Below are 16,177 nucleotides of genomic sequence, written 5' to 3' on the forward strand. Positions count from 1 at the left end.
CGGAAGCTCATGTACTGTAGATGATTCCCCTAAAAAAAAGCTCATGTAGATGATGTTGACTGCTCGTACGTACGATAGACCATTAATTGTTGTGTCAGTTGGTCATTGTCACCCGACATATAGCTTTCGCCATGATCTATCATTGTGAAAGGTACTGCACGGCTAGGACAATGACGAGTGGGAGCGGCAGGCTCTGTAGGAAGTTTGCGTGTGCACTAACATTTTCATGGAGAAGACAGGGAGATCGGCCGGCCAGAGCAATGCCAACGGACGGTTTCGATTTGGGCCGTTACCGGCGGTGCTGACGAAGCTTGCCTCGTACTTGCCTGTCTGTTGTGCACGATATGGGCCAGGAAAGGACGATTGAACGAAGGCGCGCGAGGTCGCGTGGTCGAGTGTTCGATGGGCCTGTCCAATGGGCCTACCTCGCCCCTGACCAACTACTAGGCCAAATTCCTTTTAAGGAAGACCGGGTTACAATTGAATAAATAAAGCTGTTCTAAAAAAAACTGTTCGAGAAAAAAAAATTGATGTGCTTTACGCTGTGCCTGTGCATAAATAGGCTTATACCGTATCTATACCGATATATTAAATTGGAGTTGGTAGTGATGGTACGATCGTCACCGTAGGTTAACTTTGTTAAAATTACAATCAATATGCCACTGTCCGTTATTTTCTTTTTTCCAGTTTTTTTTTACGATTTCTCCTACTCCGTCTTACAATCGACGCCACCACACCCGCATGCTGACCTCGACGACGCCATGAGTTTCCTACACAGAAAATAAAAATAAATAATTTATGATTTTGTTGAACCAGTAACGCGCGAGCACACCTGCTAGTTATTTATATAATAGCCAAATTTCACTCAAGAAAATATATAATAGCCAATTATTTATCTAGAAAAGAAACAAAAATAAAATACTAGTTTAATACTAGTACTAGTTCGATCGGGAGTTTTATTTAGACGGTGGAGTAACTTACAATACAGTTTTACTGAAATCCCAAAGCAAAACACGTACAGTAACAGATCAACCGCATGGCTACTGCATCTGCAAGCATGCACGCGAAATCATCAAGCTGCAGGAACGGAAGGCGTCGCAGGAGCCCAGATGATGCCGTCCCTGGCGATGAAATGGCAGACCGGGGCGTCGCCGGGCTTGACATGCGCCGGCATCTCCTCGGGCTCGAAGCCCGACGTGTCGAGGTGGCACACGGCGAGAACCTCCATCCTCTCCGGTCCTCCACCGACGTCGACCTCCTTCTTCTCCAGCGTCACCGTGTAAACCCTGGTGGGGTTCAGTGCGTGGCACATGAACACCGGGTACGGGAACCTCATGCCGTGGCACGTCGCGCTCTCGCTAAGCTCCGTGGCCCTCCGAGATGCCGACACCTTGTACTTATTTCTCCCCGACGACACGACACCCTCCATGGGCACGTCGGGGGAGGAGAAGGACCGGAGGTTTCGCGTGTCACCCCCGGTGGTGAGAATGGACGCGACGTATTCCACCATCGATTCCAATGAGGTGACACATGTCTTCTTCTCGCCCTTGACAGGGAGTAAGTTCTCGCAAATGTCGAGCGTCGACCATATGTCGTTGGCCATGGTGCGGGACACCGGTGCCAACATTTTCATGACGTCCGTGAAGTTTTCTGTGGACATAGGGATGGAGGCGGCAGCGTCGCGTCGTCGTAGCAAGAGAGCACCCGAGGTAGACATCGGTGGGATGTTGGGAGTGACGGTGGATCCTGGTGTAAGGGCTTCCTCCAGAAAGAATGCCACGGTAACGTCACCATGGCTCTCTCCGTCATTCCCAACTTCTGCCAATAAATCAATATGTGGTTAATTAACTACTAGAGGAGCTAGGATGGGTAATTAAGTGTCAACTGTTATATCTAGCTCAGTAAATAGAAACGCAATGAGTACTAAAAAATGGGTTTGTTTGTTGAAAAATCTGTCATCTATTTTAAATAATAATCCGTCAGAAATAAGTTCTAATTTCTTCATGTACTTCTAAAACAGACTTTACTTAGACCTAGCTATTTGCTGTTCCTATTAATTTAAAATAGTTTGTCTGGCCAGGTGAGACCACCACAAAATATTGCAACTATATTAGAGAGCCCATCTTTTAACGTGGAACCGTAATATATATTTGAGAGAAATTTTCGATGAACACAATTACTACTGAGAGAGACAGCGAGGGAGAGAGAGAGACCGGCAGAATTGTGTGGCAGAAGCTCGAGTATGGCTGGTGGCATGGGAGTGTTGGGAAGCATTGTCTGCCAATAAGCAGTAGCAGTTGCCGAGTCTGAGACTATTGCCCCTTCGCCGCTTGCCCCAACAGCCATAACCTGTGTATATATAATATATTCACCATCATTATATTAGACGTTTTCTCCGGTGCCTAGTACTCCAGAAAGTCTAAATGGAGTATTAGAGAAGGGCATAATAGACATTTCACATTAAAAGAAAAAAGAAAAGAAAAATCAGATTTCTCCTTCCGATCCCGATCCGCTGCCTCCACTGAAGCGCCGGCGCCGCCCTCTGCAGCGTGCCGCCGAAGCTGTCCTCACCCTCCAGCACGCCACCGCTGTCCTCGCCTCCAGTCCGCGCCGCCGCCGCTCTCCGCCCATCGCGTCGCCCTCGTCGCCGCGCGCCACCGCTGTCCTCGCCTCCAGCCCGCGCCGCCCTCATTGCAGAGCGCCGCTGCCGCTCTCCACCCATCCACGATGTAGAGGTTCAAGGCATCGTGCCGCACGCCGGCGACGCTCATCTCGGAGAGCTTCAGGTTCTGCAGCTCTTGCTCGCCAACAGAGACAGGAGGCAGGAGATGGCGTACTTATTGCAGAGCTTCTTGGCCGACAACAACAGGAGGCAGGGGATGGCTCAGGTCCAGCAGCTTCACGAGTACACCAGGTTCGGCACGCTCTTCTCGGCCTTTTCCTCGCATTCGCCGTGTAGCCGCTCATCAGCGTGGCCGTCGGTGCCGCACCAGCTCGGTGGTCGCGGCCTCGAACGCGCGGATGAGGGAAGGCCGAAGCACCAAATTTGGCGGCGGAAGGATATCGGAAGGCAGCCTGCGGCGGCGGAGGGAGCTGGCGAGGCGGCCCTGAGGCGGCGGACGGGGAGGGAAGGGGAACGGGCGGACGGGGAGAGAAGGAGGGACCGGAACTGAGGACGTTTTGGTTTGTTTACGTTTTTACCCCTGTGCGGGAATACTCCATCCGGTTACTCCCTATATCTAAATTAGAGTATCAAGATTAGCAAATTCATCTGAACCATTAGATCAAAACAAATGGACGGCTCAAAATAATTCTGGGGTAATGCATAAGACCTCTTATATTATCACATAAGATATGTATGAAATGACAAGTATCCTCTAGCCAGGACCCTGGAGCGCCAAGAGATAGGACTAGTAGCTATTACTATGAGTATATTGATGACTGAAGGTTAGAAGAATTTTGCACATATATATCGTATATGATGCATATATTAATTAATAAGCTAATATTAATTGTTGGTGTGTGAAAATTAAGCATTTCACGATGCATGCATGAATGTGCTCACCAGGAGGAAGGAGAAGATGGTGGCTGACAACATGGGACTCATATTCGCACCTACAAGCTTTTGTGGCGCCCTTGCTGATTAATTGCCTACCGGCGAATGTATGTACCCCTATTTATAGGCTAGAACGAGCACACTACAGACGTTTCCGATGCGACGATCCATATATAGCGTGCGGACCCTGAAATAATTAATTGTTAATTTGCTTCTTCGAATCAGAATAGGATCACTGACAACACATGATAGCTGCTTAATTGTTGCTGCTGCTGCTGCTTCTTCTTCTTTCGCTACTGTGAGTTGCTTCAATTCGTTTGGACGTACTCCCTCCGTTCCATAAAGATTGGCTTAGTTCAAAGCCGCGTCAATCTTTATGAAACAGAAGGAGTAGCATGATTGATCTGATCTTCGACGTCTAGGTAGTGTTCTGTCCATTTCTATGTGCTGTTATATTTTGTCGGCAGGAACAAACAAACAGCTAGGGCTAATCTTATCTAGCTAATCTTATCTCGATCACGAGGATTACAATCTGGGACTGATTATAATACGTAGTAGCTAATCTTATCTTAGCCGTCCAGGGCCGATTCCTGTACTGTAGGGTCTTTGTTGTATGGCCCGCAGATCGATGGTTAACGGCCGAGAGACGATTTTCCTCTTTGTAAGGTCTTTGTTATATGGCCAGGTTGTTAATCAGCTAGAGGTTCAGATCAGCAGATTCCTTCATGTGTAGGGTCTTTGTTTTATGGCCCCCAAATGGTTAGCCGTCCAGAACCGATTTTCTCATGTAGAGTCTTTGTTATATGACCAGATCGATGGTTAATGATTCAGGGACGATTCTCTTCTGCAGGGTCTTTGTTATATGGTCCTGTGCTGATGGTTAATCGCTCGTCAGCAATGGAGATTTCTGAGATAGTGATATTGGTAGTAGCCAGCGAGCCTAATGTTTTTTTTAGGGGATTACTGGCCATTTGGCCAAGCTCCGCATGAATGGCTCTGCCTCGTGCGCCTATATCTGGGCCCAGCACCCTCCTGGGCCGGCTGCTGGACCTGGGCCGTCGAGCGCTTTCATCAGTTACGTACTCCACGTTTTGTGATTTTTTTGATGCCCTTTATTCCGCCGAAGCCTCCCAGAGGCTGCCCAGCGCCTCCCCGCCGTTCTTCCTCCGCCGCTCGGTACTTGCCGTCGTTGCCTCCGCCGCGCTCCAACTCCTCCTCCTCCTACTCTCCTTCCCCGCGGCGCGCCGAGTCCCTCCTCCTCCGCCCAGCAACTGCTACGGCCGCCACCAGGTTCTACTCGTTCGATCTGGTCACCGAGGCCGGCCTTCACCGAGGTACGCACGTTTCTCGATTTCTCCTCCGCCTTGATCCCATCGCCTCCCGTGGTACGGAATTGCTCGCTTCGAAATCACTGTAATGAATTAGTGCGTTTGGTGACGAGCTACCAGCAGCAGCATATCTCTCGACGACTAATCGATGGCTGGTGATGCTTCGAGAAACATGTTCAATTTTGATTCCTAGACTTGAGAGAAGCATGTTTCGTGATGCTCTGTTTTAATTAATTCTTCGGCTGCACGAGAAACATGTTTGGTGGTGCTCTGTTTCTACAACTTTGCTATTTTCAGGTTCCCTGAATGTTCCATAACTTCAAATTTTACTAGGCCTGAAGTTACAGTATAAAAAATATTGCAGTTTCAGTAAAATGTTACTGCCAAATTTTAGATTATTTGTCTGCCTGAAGTGGGATGGAAATCAGAATCTAATCTGCAAATTGTGTTTCAGGGTCTCTTGTATGGAGAAATGACACTATTGCTTCTCTGCAAATTATATTTCAACAGGCTCTATACTATTGCTTCTCTGCTGGAGCGTGAGAGTTTTACCCATAAAATGCGTGATGGGTGGGGGCTGGCTACTGATGGGAAAGTTCTTTTTGGCACAGATGGTACTTCAAGTTTGTATCAAATGGATCCGAAATCTCTTCAAGGTAATCATATTCGCTGTCCTCGATATTGTTTTAGCTTTCAGATTTCATCTATCATTTGCCATTTACTTTGCTGTAGCCATGAAGACGGTAACATGAAGTATCAAGACAATGACGTTCATATATTAATGAGCTGGAATATATAGATGGTGAAGTATGGGAAAATGTCTTGCAGGTTACTTTTACTTTCTCCTTGCTGGCAAATTTAATAATTTATGATTAGTTATTAATCTATAAGTTGGTCAAATTCTGAACGACCATTAGCGTATCTTAGTGTTGCCATGACATTCCCTTGTGTAATATGTAAATACTTCATCCAGACCCAATATGGATGACATTTCACAAATGCAATGGTGTGCCGCAGCTTCTACTGAGATGTACCAAGCTAGCTTTCTTGTGTGTGCCCTTTGTTTGCCTTGTTACTGCAAATAGGCTATTGGCATGAAATGAAATTGGCCCAGTTTTATGTTTCTAGAATACAATTGGCTCAACTTTTGTTAGGTGTCTCAGGTAGGAGTATTGTCTTTGCATGACCAATAAAAGATTTTTTTTTCTACTATGGACTGGAGTAAAAAAAAAAAATCACATCAATGACAATATCAGTTCTTTTTGTTCTGCGGGGGAATGAAATATTAGTTCGACACTTGTACTAGTTGGTTCCACCTGTCATAGTTCTGCTATTTTGTTTATGTGGACCTCAAATAATACCTGCTGTAACAATACACTGTGAATTGCCTGCCAATTTGCTGTAATATTGCTTCCAACTCTCAGTATTCCAATCTATGATATGTAGACAGATTGCATTGCTAGAATTCATGAGCTGAGGTATGTCTTGAACAGAAATGATTGATGTTGTTCTATGCCTATTTATTGTCTGTTCTTAGATTTCTCATAAATTGTTCTATTTTTAGTCTCTGAATTTGAAATAACTAACTATTGATGACTGGGTTCTTGCAGGCAGCACTTGCGGAGTCCTGGTAATTTGGTGAGTAGCTTACGGTCTATTGCTGAACGTTGTGTTTCCATGTTTCTTTACTTTGTTACCCTGTTTCTGATCATCCTTGCTGGAAGGAGGTACATTCTATTCAGTGTCAATAATAGTTGCATGAACACAGAGAATAGCAAGTCAGAAATTGCATAGAAACACAAAACAAAATAATCCAAATTTAAGAGAAGAAGTTATATGAAAGAGAATCTGTTCCATGTTCCAGGCCGCTCTTGATGTTCTAAACGGTATAGCTTGGGATGAAGAAAACAATAGATTGTTCGGTGAGTAATTTTAGTACTTTCAGCTCACTATTTTCAGCCAAGCCTCTTGGGTTCTTCTGATCTGGGAGACACAATTAACTCTACTGGTACTTAATTTCAGTGACCGGAAAATTGTGGCCAACACTTCACGAGATTAAGCTACGACCTGTTGACGGGCCACCAGATGGGTCTGTAGAGAAGCTATGCCCAAGAATTATAATACCGGATTTCGAAAATTGACCAGACAGAGCAGGACGGTAGTCGATGACCAGGCAACAACGGTCGGTTATCAGTGTATGTCTTCCTGGTATGTTCCAACTGCCTCTATTTAAGAGCTGCTTATTAGTTTCAGGTCAGAACCGGGCATAGCTGTATATATAAGCATTCCTCCCTGATGTGAATTAAGGTTGCATCCTGCAAGGATATTAAAATCAACAAATATGCAGAAGAGATATAGTGTGGTGGCCCGTCACGGCGAAATATACCGTTTTGCGTGTTAAGCGCTGAGACTAAATAAGTGGTGATTCGGAGGACCACACCGTTCACATCTGGGAAAATGCTATATATCTGCAATCTTATATTAGCTTGTCGATAATTAATTTTCCTGGAAAAAATGTTCACTGCAGCATGATTTTTGGATGGAAAATGTCTCACAATATAATATTTCCATTGTACAAATTTATGACACATACTTACAAAAATGATGTTGCCAAATTTGACTCTTACATATGTGCACGGTAACATCAATCCAGTCACATGCTAAGATCAGATTAGCTTACGGATGCTTAGTCCTTCTTCCCTTATCTTTGTCATGAAAAATGGAGAGTCCGCGGTTAGTTGGTTAATCAAAAGTCAAACTGAGTACCAATCACAGAATGGCAAGATCAAACTACATATGCATGATGCTTGGCAACCAAGATCTATTTTATTTCAAATAAACTTACAAATAGTCAATCCCTCAATAAAAAATTACATGCAAGCATACCCCAGGAACCACACAGCCAACCAAAGCTTTAAGCGCTATAAAAAGAGCTATAAAAAGAAGACGTAAGATTTAAAAGTCGTGAAGCCAGATATGCAAAAAACAAAAACAAAAAACTTACACACACGTCATGAAAACAAGTTAGCAAAGGCAAACGGAGTGCTACAATTACGTCCTGCTGATGCCGGTGTGGGTGGTGAGAGCCCAGAGCACGGTGATGAACTCGCCGCCCTGCACCAGCACACTCTCGTGTCCCATCACGTGCTCCTCGTCGCTCGACGGCGCCAGGTACACAACGAGCTCCGTCCACACGTCGGCAAGAAGCTTCCACGTCGTCTCCAGCTGGCTACCTCCATCCCTTGTGGCTTCTCCCCTTAACATATTCCCCAGCTTCGCGCCGTTGTGCACCACCTCGCCGTCCTTCCACTCATCCCCTGCCACCGCCGCTGCTGCGACGCTATCAACCCTCATGCCCCAACAAGAGAGGAAGTAGTTTCCGCAGCCAAGCCTGCCCTTGAGCTCCGCCTTGGCGGCCTCGAAGACGCGCTCCGTCTTTTCTTGGTTGTCCGGGAGGAGGTCCGGGTGGAAGGCCACCAGGTAGGCGCAGTACCTGGATAGCCTCGTCGCCACCGTGGCGGACCCCTTCATCTGCTTGCCGTTGCCAGGAGGGCACTTGGCTTCCATGAGGGTAGTGGCTATGTGCCAGGTGAGGATGACTTCGGCGATGCTCTCGCTCCTGCACGCCGGCAAGAGATAGTTTCGGCCTGTCCTCGCAAGCACTGACTTGCCGTTGTTGAGAGGGTTGTTGCCGTTTTGGCTGCTGTGCGCCATGAGGGATTTGATGATTGAATGCTTGGCTTTATTGGGCACGTGCACCGTTTGCAGAAGCAGAGAAAACATGGGAGGGATGCCAAGGACGAGCGGCCATCGAAGACCCAAGATGGAGAACTGCTTGAAGGTCAAGGCAGGTTGGCTCATCTTTCCTCGCACCCACAGGATGCGGTGGATGGAGCCTTTAAACGTCGGGCTCCTCTGCCACCGAGGCTTGGCCACGTAGTTACAGATCAGCGACACCATGAACCAGTTGGAGAGGAGGAAGACTAGGAACTCCCATATCTCCTCATAGAACAAGATGACGAAGAGGAGCATGGTGATGAAGAAGTCGATCGCCGTGAAGAAGGCTTGCGGCCGGTGGATGGCCTTGACGAGGAGGCATAGTGTGGTGTTGACGATGCCAGATGACATGGCGTAGTTGTCCTTCTTGATGCTTTGAAACGCGTAGCGCGCATCCCCCTGGCCGCAGAGCACGACGGTCATAATGCAGAGACCGAGCACCACCAGGGGGAGTAGGAAGTAGTTGGCAAGGCAGAAGAAAGGGCTCGCGAGGACGACAGGGATGACGGAGTGGTAGTACTCGCAGAGGAAGTTCACCTCATCGTTCATCATCTGGAACACTGCCTCTGCATTGTCCTCCTTGTCGTTGTAGACACCTTTGAAGATGAGGTCGCGGCACTCCTTGGTCTCCTCCTTGGTCACCGGAGGCAGGTGCTCGAACCTTTGCCGCAGAAGCTTGAATAGCGCGAAGGAGAGGCACAACCTTTTGATCCGATTAGCTTGCTCGATGCCGGTTGCCCCATGGCTCCAGATCTTGCCGACGGTGACGACGGTGTCATCTTGGGTGATCTCCTTCAGCTTGTAGCCATCAGCGGTTGGTTCGATAACCAAGTCTTCTTCTCCCATCACGAGGAACTTGGACCTCTTCAACAGGTCATCACCAGCATCGCCATTGCCGGCCTCTTGCTCGACATCTACTATGGACGTTGATGGCGCCTCTTGCCGGTCATCCTGTCGTCTAGGACTTTGCAGGAGTATTTGAGACATGTAGGAGGACACGAGGCGGGAGTTCTTGCCGCACGCATAGGAGCGCTTGCCGACCTCGGTGAATGCGATCCGCTGCACCACTTTGGTGGCGCAGAGGACCCAAAGGATGCCGAACACGGCCTTCCGTCCAACGTTGCGGATGTTGAAGAAGACAAGGCTGCCGAGCCACACGACACGACCAGCACGCTGGATGGTGCCGGAGTAGCCGCGCATGCGGACCTCATCGACCTTCTTTCGGAGGAGCTCCACGAGCAGCATCCACACCAGGATCATGCCGGCGTGGAGCGAGAGGTCAGGCTTCCGGCCGGGCAAAGCTGCCATGGCACCGGCGTTCTTGGCCTCGGAGAAGAGGTAGGACATGACGGGGAGGAAGAGGGAGAGGCCGGAGGTGAGGAAGAGGCGGACCTTGGGGTCGAGGATGGCGCTGACGTCGGAGAAGCGGCTGAAGAGGTTGAGGTTGAAGAAGAGGCCGGCGAGGACGAACATGATGACGGAGGCGGCCACCATGGACGCCTCATTTCCCGTGTCCGTGTACGTCTTGGTCATGTTATTCACGTACGTGTCGATTTCAGGGTCGCAGAAGCGTACCATGAGACGCCCACTAAGGGTATCATTGTTACTCATCGTTAAGTTGTATGTCGTCTATATATCTACCAAAGCTAGCAAATTACTCAGACGATGCTAGCTCGATCTAGCCATGTATATGAATGCATGCAAGCACACGCAGCTAGCTCAGATTTTTGTAGTTGGCGCCATGCATGCATGCATGGATCAGATGCAAAGCGGTCATGTCCTTGTGAGAACATATTCTTAGACCATTGGCATAGCGTCGCTCGCACGGCAAAGCTGGCTTTGATTCGCTCAGAGCGTGAGCTAGCTCCAATGATCGAGGTAAGGTGCATGACATCATTGCCTGGCGTTTGCTCTGCACAAAGTAAGTGCTTTCGTATTTGGCCGGGAGTACTGTGATACTCTACGGGTTTTGAGTTTTTGATCGATATGCCATAAAAACTTCCATTTTCGAAAATGGTGGACCATCTACGTAACCCGGTGGCGACAGTAGGCGGTATGTAATTGAGCGACGACCCCAAATTTTGCATCGGCATTCCACCTGTTTTCCTCATTAACTGTTCATTTCTTTTCTACTTAGTGAAGACAGTTCATACTGTTTGTTCAATAAAAAATAGGCAGTAGAGAATCATACTAAATGTGTGATTGAAAAATAGGGAGTGTCTATTTCTCAGTCGCCTAAGAAATAATTATTTCTCATTCAACAATCGTAGCCATCCAGTGAAGATTTTTTTATCCATGAGATCTACAATAATCTTACACGAATCTCAATGATTGAATCAAAAGGTTGTTATCATTGACTAACAAATAGTTATTTCTTGTTGAAGTATTTTAGATTTGCTGGTTGGGATAGATGCTTGACCAATGTGAGAGATGAGCATACCTTGTCCATTGGCAGCATGGACCTTGTCATGGCCATGATAGGGCTCACGCACGGTCAGCTTGTCAAGCTCACTGGTGAGATGATCCGTGGCTCCCGTGTCCATCTACCAGCTTGCATCCATAGAATAGGATGGGGTGTGGCCTCCTTGGCTCGCCATGGCAGCTTGCCGCTCGTTGTTGCGGCCATCGTTGCCTATGCCAAGGAAGTCGCGCTTGAAGCGCTTGTGGTAGCGTGAGGCGAGATGTCCCGGGATGCCGCAGAGCTGGCACACCACACGGCCGGTGTTGGCGCGATTAATTGGAGGAGGGTGCCTCCGGCTTGATCGCTGCTGTTGCGGCGGGGTAGCGAGGATCAGCTTGCCCCCACCAGAGTCGGAGGCGCCGTTGTTGGGGCGGTAGGAGGTGCGAGACCCGCCCTGGTAGGCGGCGTTGGCTGACGAGACGTCGTTGTAGACATCAGCCGCACGCCGAGACTCAATACGCTGCTCAGTGCTGAGGAGGTGAGTGTAGAGATCATGAGGCCGCATGGGAAGATCTCGGCCATGAACAACCTCAACAAGGGAGTCGTACTCGCTGTCCAGGCCGTTCAGGACATAGGACGTGAACTCCTCGTCACGAAGAGGTTGGCCGATGGAGGCAAGTGTGTCCGCCAAGGTCTTCACCTTGTTGAAGAAGACCGTTGCAGAGAGATCACGCTTCTTCAGTTCGCCAATTTGATTGCGAATTTGCATCGACCGGGCTGTGGACTGCGAGGCAAAGCTGCTCTGGAGAGTGGACCAGGCGTCGCGGGAGGTGGAGGCGAAGAGCACCATGCCAGCAACCCCCGCAGACAGCAACGACTGGATGGCAGAGAGGATCGCCTGGTCTTGCTGAACCCAGACGCGATGCGCGGGATTCGGAACAGGAGCGCCGCCGGCCACGACGATGGCGAGGAAGTCCGGCGGGCAGGGCACTCGATGTAGCCCATGAGGTAGTGGCTATGGAGGAGAGGTAGGATCTGGGCACGCCAATACAAATAGTTGTCGGACGTGAGTTTGACGCTGAGAAGGTGCGCAAAGTAGAAAGGAGGAGATGGGACAGCAGTCGGCAGTCCACCAGAGAGATCGGAGCCGGCGGCGGCCGACGATCCGATCGGAGCCGAGGCGGCCATAACAGCAGCCTGGGAGGAGGAGAACAAGACGCCTGCTTGGAGGGTCCCAATGGTGCTGGGTGTGAGAGCCACGGTGGTGTTGAGGAGGCGGGCGGCAACAGTGAAGGCGTTGGCGGCAAGGAGGCGGCAGCGGAAGACATGGGCGAAGGATCGCTAGTCTGATACCATGTTAAGATACCCCATCTAGCCAAAAGACCGATCTAATGGAAAGGGCTAGACAATCCACTTATACACTTTAACACCCCCCTCACGTGTGAGGGTGAAGAGAAGTCAACACGTGTAAACTCAGAGGTATAGTGGCTCAAGAGGCCAATAAATGGACGGAGGGGGTAACAACAATTTTTAAGATAAATTGTGAAAGTGGGACTTGAACTTGAGACCTTTGGTTCTGATAGCATGTTAAGATATCCCATCTAGCCATCTTACCTAAAAGACCGATCTGATGAAAGGGGCTACGCAATCCACTTATACTTCAACATTTCTCAGTCGCCTAAGAAATAGCAAAACCGTGAAAAATATATGTACATTGGTTGAGTAGGGATTGCTGACGTGTCATGGGATTCACTGACTAAGCATTGCATGTGGGTCCCACGTCGCTATATTTCTCGTACCGGTTCGTCCCCGATCAAAAGTGGGGATAATTTTCTACGGTTCATGCGCAGTTGAGAGAGGAGGCGGCCGGCGATTGAAGAGAAGCGATGTCGTCCTCGTCGGCACAAGAATCGCCGGTGGGAAGAAGTTACTAGCATGGAAGAGAGGCGGTCATCGGTGCTGTACAAATGGCTCAGGTGGAAGAGGGAGAGTTGCGGGAGTGAGCAGAGGCAACGACAACGATGGGTTAGGGGTTTTGATGAGCTAAAGTTACAAGCAGGCCGGCATATCCCTAAAGCCCATCTAAAATCCCGACTAATAAGCCACATCCGCAATCCCAACTCAACCAAATGCCTTATCTCGTGTTAAGGGGTTAATCTATCAGGATTAATTAGGCCAGGGTTTGAAAATCCGGGATTACAAGGACAGGGTTCGATTTAGACAATCTTTACAAGTTCAGGATACAAAATGGACTTTTCTCAATTATATCCAGCTCGATGTCTAGTTTTGAAGATCCGGTCAAAACGAAGAAAATAGTAACCTGACTGCTTGAAGCGCTACCGTACTATGGGATGGATTAATACCAAAAACAAAAATCTTACTACTATATACTGTGACCTAGGGAGTAAACGTGTAGCATTTCACTGTACTTAAGATAAAATATATGCCATTTCAATCTATTCATCTTTTCGCCAAAGAAAAAAGCAAAAGGATGCATGCCAGTATGCCCACCAAGAGCGGCCTGCCAATAATTCCAAACAAAGTTGTTACGTATTCCTGCCCTGTCGGATGGATCAACTTTTGTCAACTTCAAGATATAATAGTCCATCGAGATCAGGAATCATGTCCTTCACTTAATCCGCACTTTTGCCTAGCTGCTAGATTCTTTGTCAACTTTTCAGCTTTAATTTCAGCGTCAAAGTAACAACTGATAAAGAACCACCTCAACGTGCCCTGGTCCATGACATACATATATGAACACGCTTAGATGCTACAGTATTCATGCATATGTGTATTATTTAGCTCAAGTTACGCATCTAAGCAGATCTTGTCACACGCTTTAGTTTATTAATTACTCTCCTACAAAAAGATGCAATGTATATTATAATTGAAGGAGTACCATTATGGTATGCAGTATACGTACTTAACGAAAAGCCCATGCATATCACAAATATATTATGGTTTCGTTTGTCTTTGTCGCGAAAGAAAACGCAAAAGGCATCAAGCAAGATCAGGGCATCTGTCAATAGTGCCAAACGATCTGGGTCAGGAATCATGTCCATTACTTAATCAGTAAGTTCACTTTTGACTATAAATATATAGTAATAGTATATATTTATTGCAAGTTCACTTGTGACTATAAATGAGCTAGCTAGATTCCAATCTTGTTGAAAGGAGTAGTAATATTTAATCTTTTCAACGTCGTACATATATCTGCATGGAGTATAGAGTACTTAGTATACTAATTAGTAAAATACCCATCAACTAAATAAGTTGCCCGTACGTACGTGCATTATGCAATTCAAGTAAGCAAACATGGCACATGTACCAGTTCATTAAAAAATGACTAAATGTACTAACATATAGTGTGCAAAATAGATGACACTTTTCAAGCTTGTAATAAATTAAGGTGTACCATGCATGCATATACATTTACTACTGCGCCTCTTCTTCAAAATAGATGGCACTTTTCAACGAAAAATAATATTTTTAGAATGAGAGCAGCATGAGTAGGCAGATATAAATAATTTATAACTATGTACACTTTTAAATTTATCAACAACATATCAGTATACAAGTAACAGCCAAACTTTACATCTTCAAGACTGTATTCATTCCTAAAACTTTATGTATTTTAGAATGAAGACAGCACCTTTCCTGTTGGCTGATGAAAGGTTTACATGCATGCATTATATTTTTATTCTTTGATTTGACCCCACTACGCCAGAATGGGTTACTGGCGCACGAGCTCCAGTGGCGGTACAGATGGTCCAAAACATTCACCGCCACTGGACGTCGTTGGAGGAATCCAAAACGAATACCAGTGGCGGTGAGCAACCACCGCCACTGCTAGTGGAGCACCGGTGGCGGTGAAAGCACTCGCACGACCAGCATCGCCACCGGTGCTCTAGCACCCGTGGCGGTGGTCATTCACCGCCACTGGACCTGCTTAGTAGTCACCGACGCACGAGCACTAGTGGCGGTTAGAGTGGTCGAAAAAACAAACCGCCACTGGTAAGTCGTTGGAAGAATTTGAAACGAGTACTAGTGGCGGTTAGCTTCCACCGCCGCTGTTAGTGGAGCACTAGTGGCGGTGCCAGCACTCATGCGGCTTCCACTGCCACTAGTGCTCCTAGTTCCAATGGCCGCATCGGTTACCTGCCACTAGTGCTCTTTAGAGATTCCCATCCCGTTTACCAGTGACGGGCAGATTCTTTAAACCGCCACTGGTAAGTTCTGTATAAAGCAAAGTTACTGTGGCTTATCTTCCTCAGCTCACGCATCTCTGGACCAGCTGCGGCTCCTGAACACACAGGCGACGGCGAAGCTCTGCCAAAATTCCATGGCGCCGGCGGCCGGAAGGTTGCTCCCTTTCCCTCTCCTCCTTCCTCCTCTCCCTCCCGTTTCCTTTAGCTCCTTCCACTCTTCTCTTCTTCTTCGATGTGGCTAAAATGGCGCCGGCGGCCGGGAGAGCTCGATCTCTCTCCAGGAGTTGTCCTGGCCGGCCCCCTTGCTTGGGAGGTCCCCCACTCTTCCCCTAGCTCCGTTTTTCCCTCCCCTCTTTCGTCTCTATGGTTGCTGCGCGCGCACCCCCTCCCCTCTGTCTCTCTGGTCCCCTCTCTCCCTCTGCTCCCCTCTGTGATTAATTAAGCTGCTCTCTCTCAATAAAATATGTGTTGAATGTGCATGTTCCGCGGCCATCGTGCCGTGTTGGTGAATATTTTTGTTTGTACATGTATACGGGCCATCGTGCCGTTTGTGTTCACATGTGGGTGTGGGTGGGTGTTTATTTGGCAATTTTTTGCAAAATTTGTAAATTTTATAGCAAAGGTCATGCCGAAATTTTGTGTGATACTATATGTAACTTGATTTTTGTTTGTTTATCGTGTTTTAGCTCGATGAGCCGTGCTTGGATGTACGAGGAGACAAGAAATTGCGAAGAATGGATAAGAAAACTGAAGGACTTCACTGATGTCGCCACGGAACATATGCTGAGAAAAGGGGACGACATGACATGTTGTCCATGTAGCAATTGTCGTAACACAATGATGCTTCTGCCAAGCGATGTGGAGTTGCACTTGCTCCTACATGGTTTTGTGTTGGGTTATTCACGTT

The 16,177-nt window shown here is 47.8% G+C and overlaps 2 protein-coding genes and 1 long non-coding RNA gene across 11 annotated transcripts; 1 reads left to right on the forward strand and 2 right to left on the reverse strand.

The window, feature by feature from the left end:
- Positions 1–910: 910 nt before the first annotated feature.
- On the reverse strand, positions 911–3,795 carry LOC100845219 (BURP domain-containing protein 10). 2 transcript variants are annotated; one of them, XM_010229783.3, is made up of 3 exons: positions 3,566–3,795; positions 2,214–2,349; positions 911–1,815 (listed from the first exon to the last, which is right to left on the reverse strand). In XM_010229783.3, the coding sequence occupies exons 1-3, from the start codon at positions 3,605–3,607 to the stop codon at positions 1,073–1,075; spliced, it is 921 nt and encodes a 306-aa protein (XP_010228085.1). In that variant the 5' UTR covers positions 3,608–3,795; the 3' UTR covers positions 911–1,072. The 2 variants fall into 2 exon arrangements, with proteins under 2 accessions (XP_010228085.1, XP_003557180.1); XM_003557132.4 differs by having other exon boundaries at positions 911–1,818; positions 3,566–3,785.
- On the forward strand, positions 2,706–15,975 carry LOC100845521. 7 transcript variants are annotated; one of them, XR_002962151.1, is made up of 6 exons: positions 2,706–2,914; positions 5,339–5,540; positions 5,617–5,712; positions 6,495–6,522; positions 6,749–6,806; positions 6,907–7,445. It is a non-coding gene; the product is annotated as an uncharacterized LOC100845521 (long non-coding RNA). The 7 variants fall into 7 exon arrangements; XR_002962152.1 differs by having other exon boundaries at positions 5,395–5,540; XR_002962150.1 differs by lacking the exon at positions 2,706–2,914 and adding an exon at positions 4,447–4,890.
- Positions 7,686–10,353, reverse strand: LOC100841188. 2 transcript variants are annotated; one of them, XM_014897908.2, is made up of 2 exons: positions 9,199–10,353; positions 7,686–9,060 (listed from the first exon to the last, which is right to left on the reverse strand). In XM_014897908.2, the coding sequence occupies exons 1-2, from the start codon at positions 10,270–10,272 to the stop codon at positions 7,936–7,938; spliced, it is 2,199 nt and encodes a 732-aa protein (XP_014753394.1). In that variant the 5' UTR covers positions 10,273–10,353; the 3' UTR covers positions 7,686–7,935. The 2 variants fall into 2 exon arrangements, with proteins under 2 accessions (XP_014753394.1, XP_003561169.1); XM_003561121.4 differs by having other exon boundaries at positions 7,686–10,353.
- Positions 15,976–16,177: the final 202 nt, after the last annotated feature.

The sequence above is a fragment of the Brachypodium distachyon genome, chromosome 1, assembly GCF_000005505.3.
Source record: "Brachypodium distachyon strain Bd21 chromosome 1, Brachypodium_distachyon_v3.0, whole genome shotgun sequence".
NCBI classification, from domain to species: Eukaryota; Viridiplantae; Streptophyta; class Magnoliopsida; order Poales; family Poaceae; genus Brachypodium; species Brachypodium distachyon.

Excerpts from the sequence above, each read along its gene's own strand:
- LOC100845219 (XM_003557132.4), bottom strand. The coding sequence starts at position 3,607 with ATGAGTCCCATGTTGTCAGCCACCATCTTCTCCTTCCTCCTG. Across the intron at positions 2,350-3,565 it reads CCATCTTCTCCTTCCTCCTG|GTTATGGCTGTTGGGGCAAG; the intron begins GTGAGCACATTC and ends ATATATACACAG. Across the intron at positions 1,819-2,213 it reads TCTGCCACACAATTCTGCCG|AAGTTGGGAATGACGGAGAG; the intron begins GTCTCTCTCTCT and ends ATTTATTGGCAG.
- LOC100841188 (XM_003561121.4), bottom strand. The coding sequence starts at position 10,272 with ATGAGTAACAATGATACCCTTAGTGGGCGTCTCATGGTACGCTTCTGC.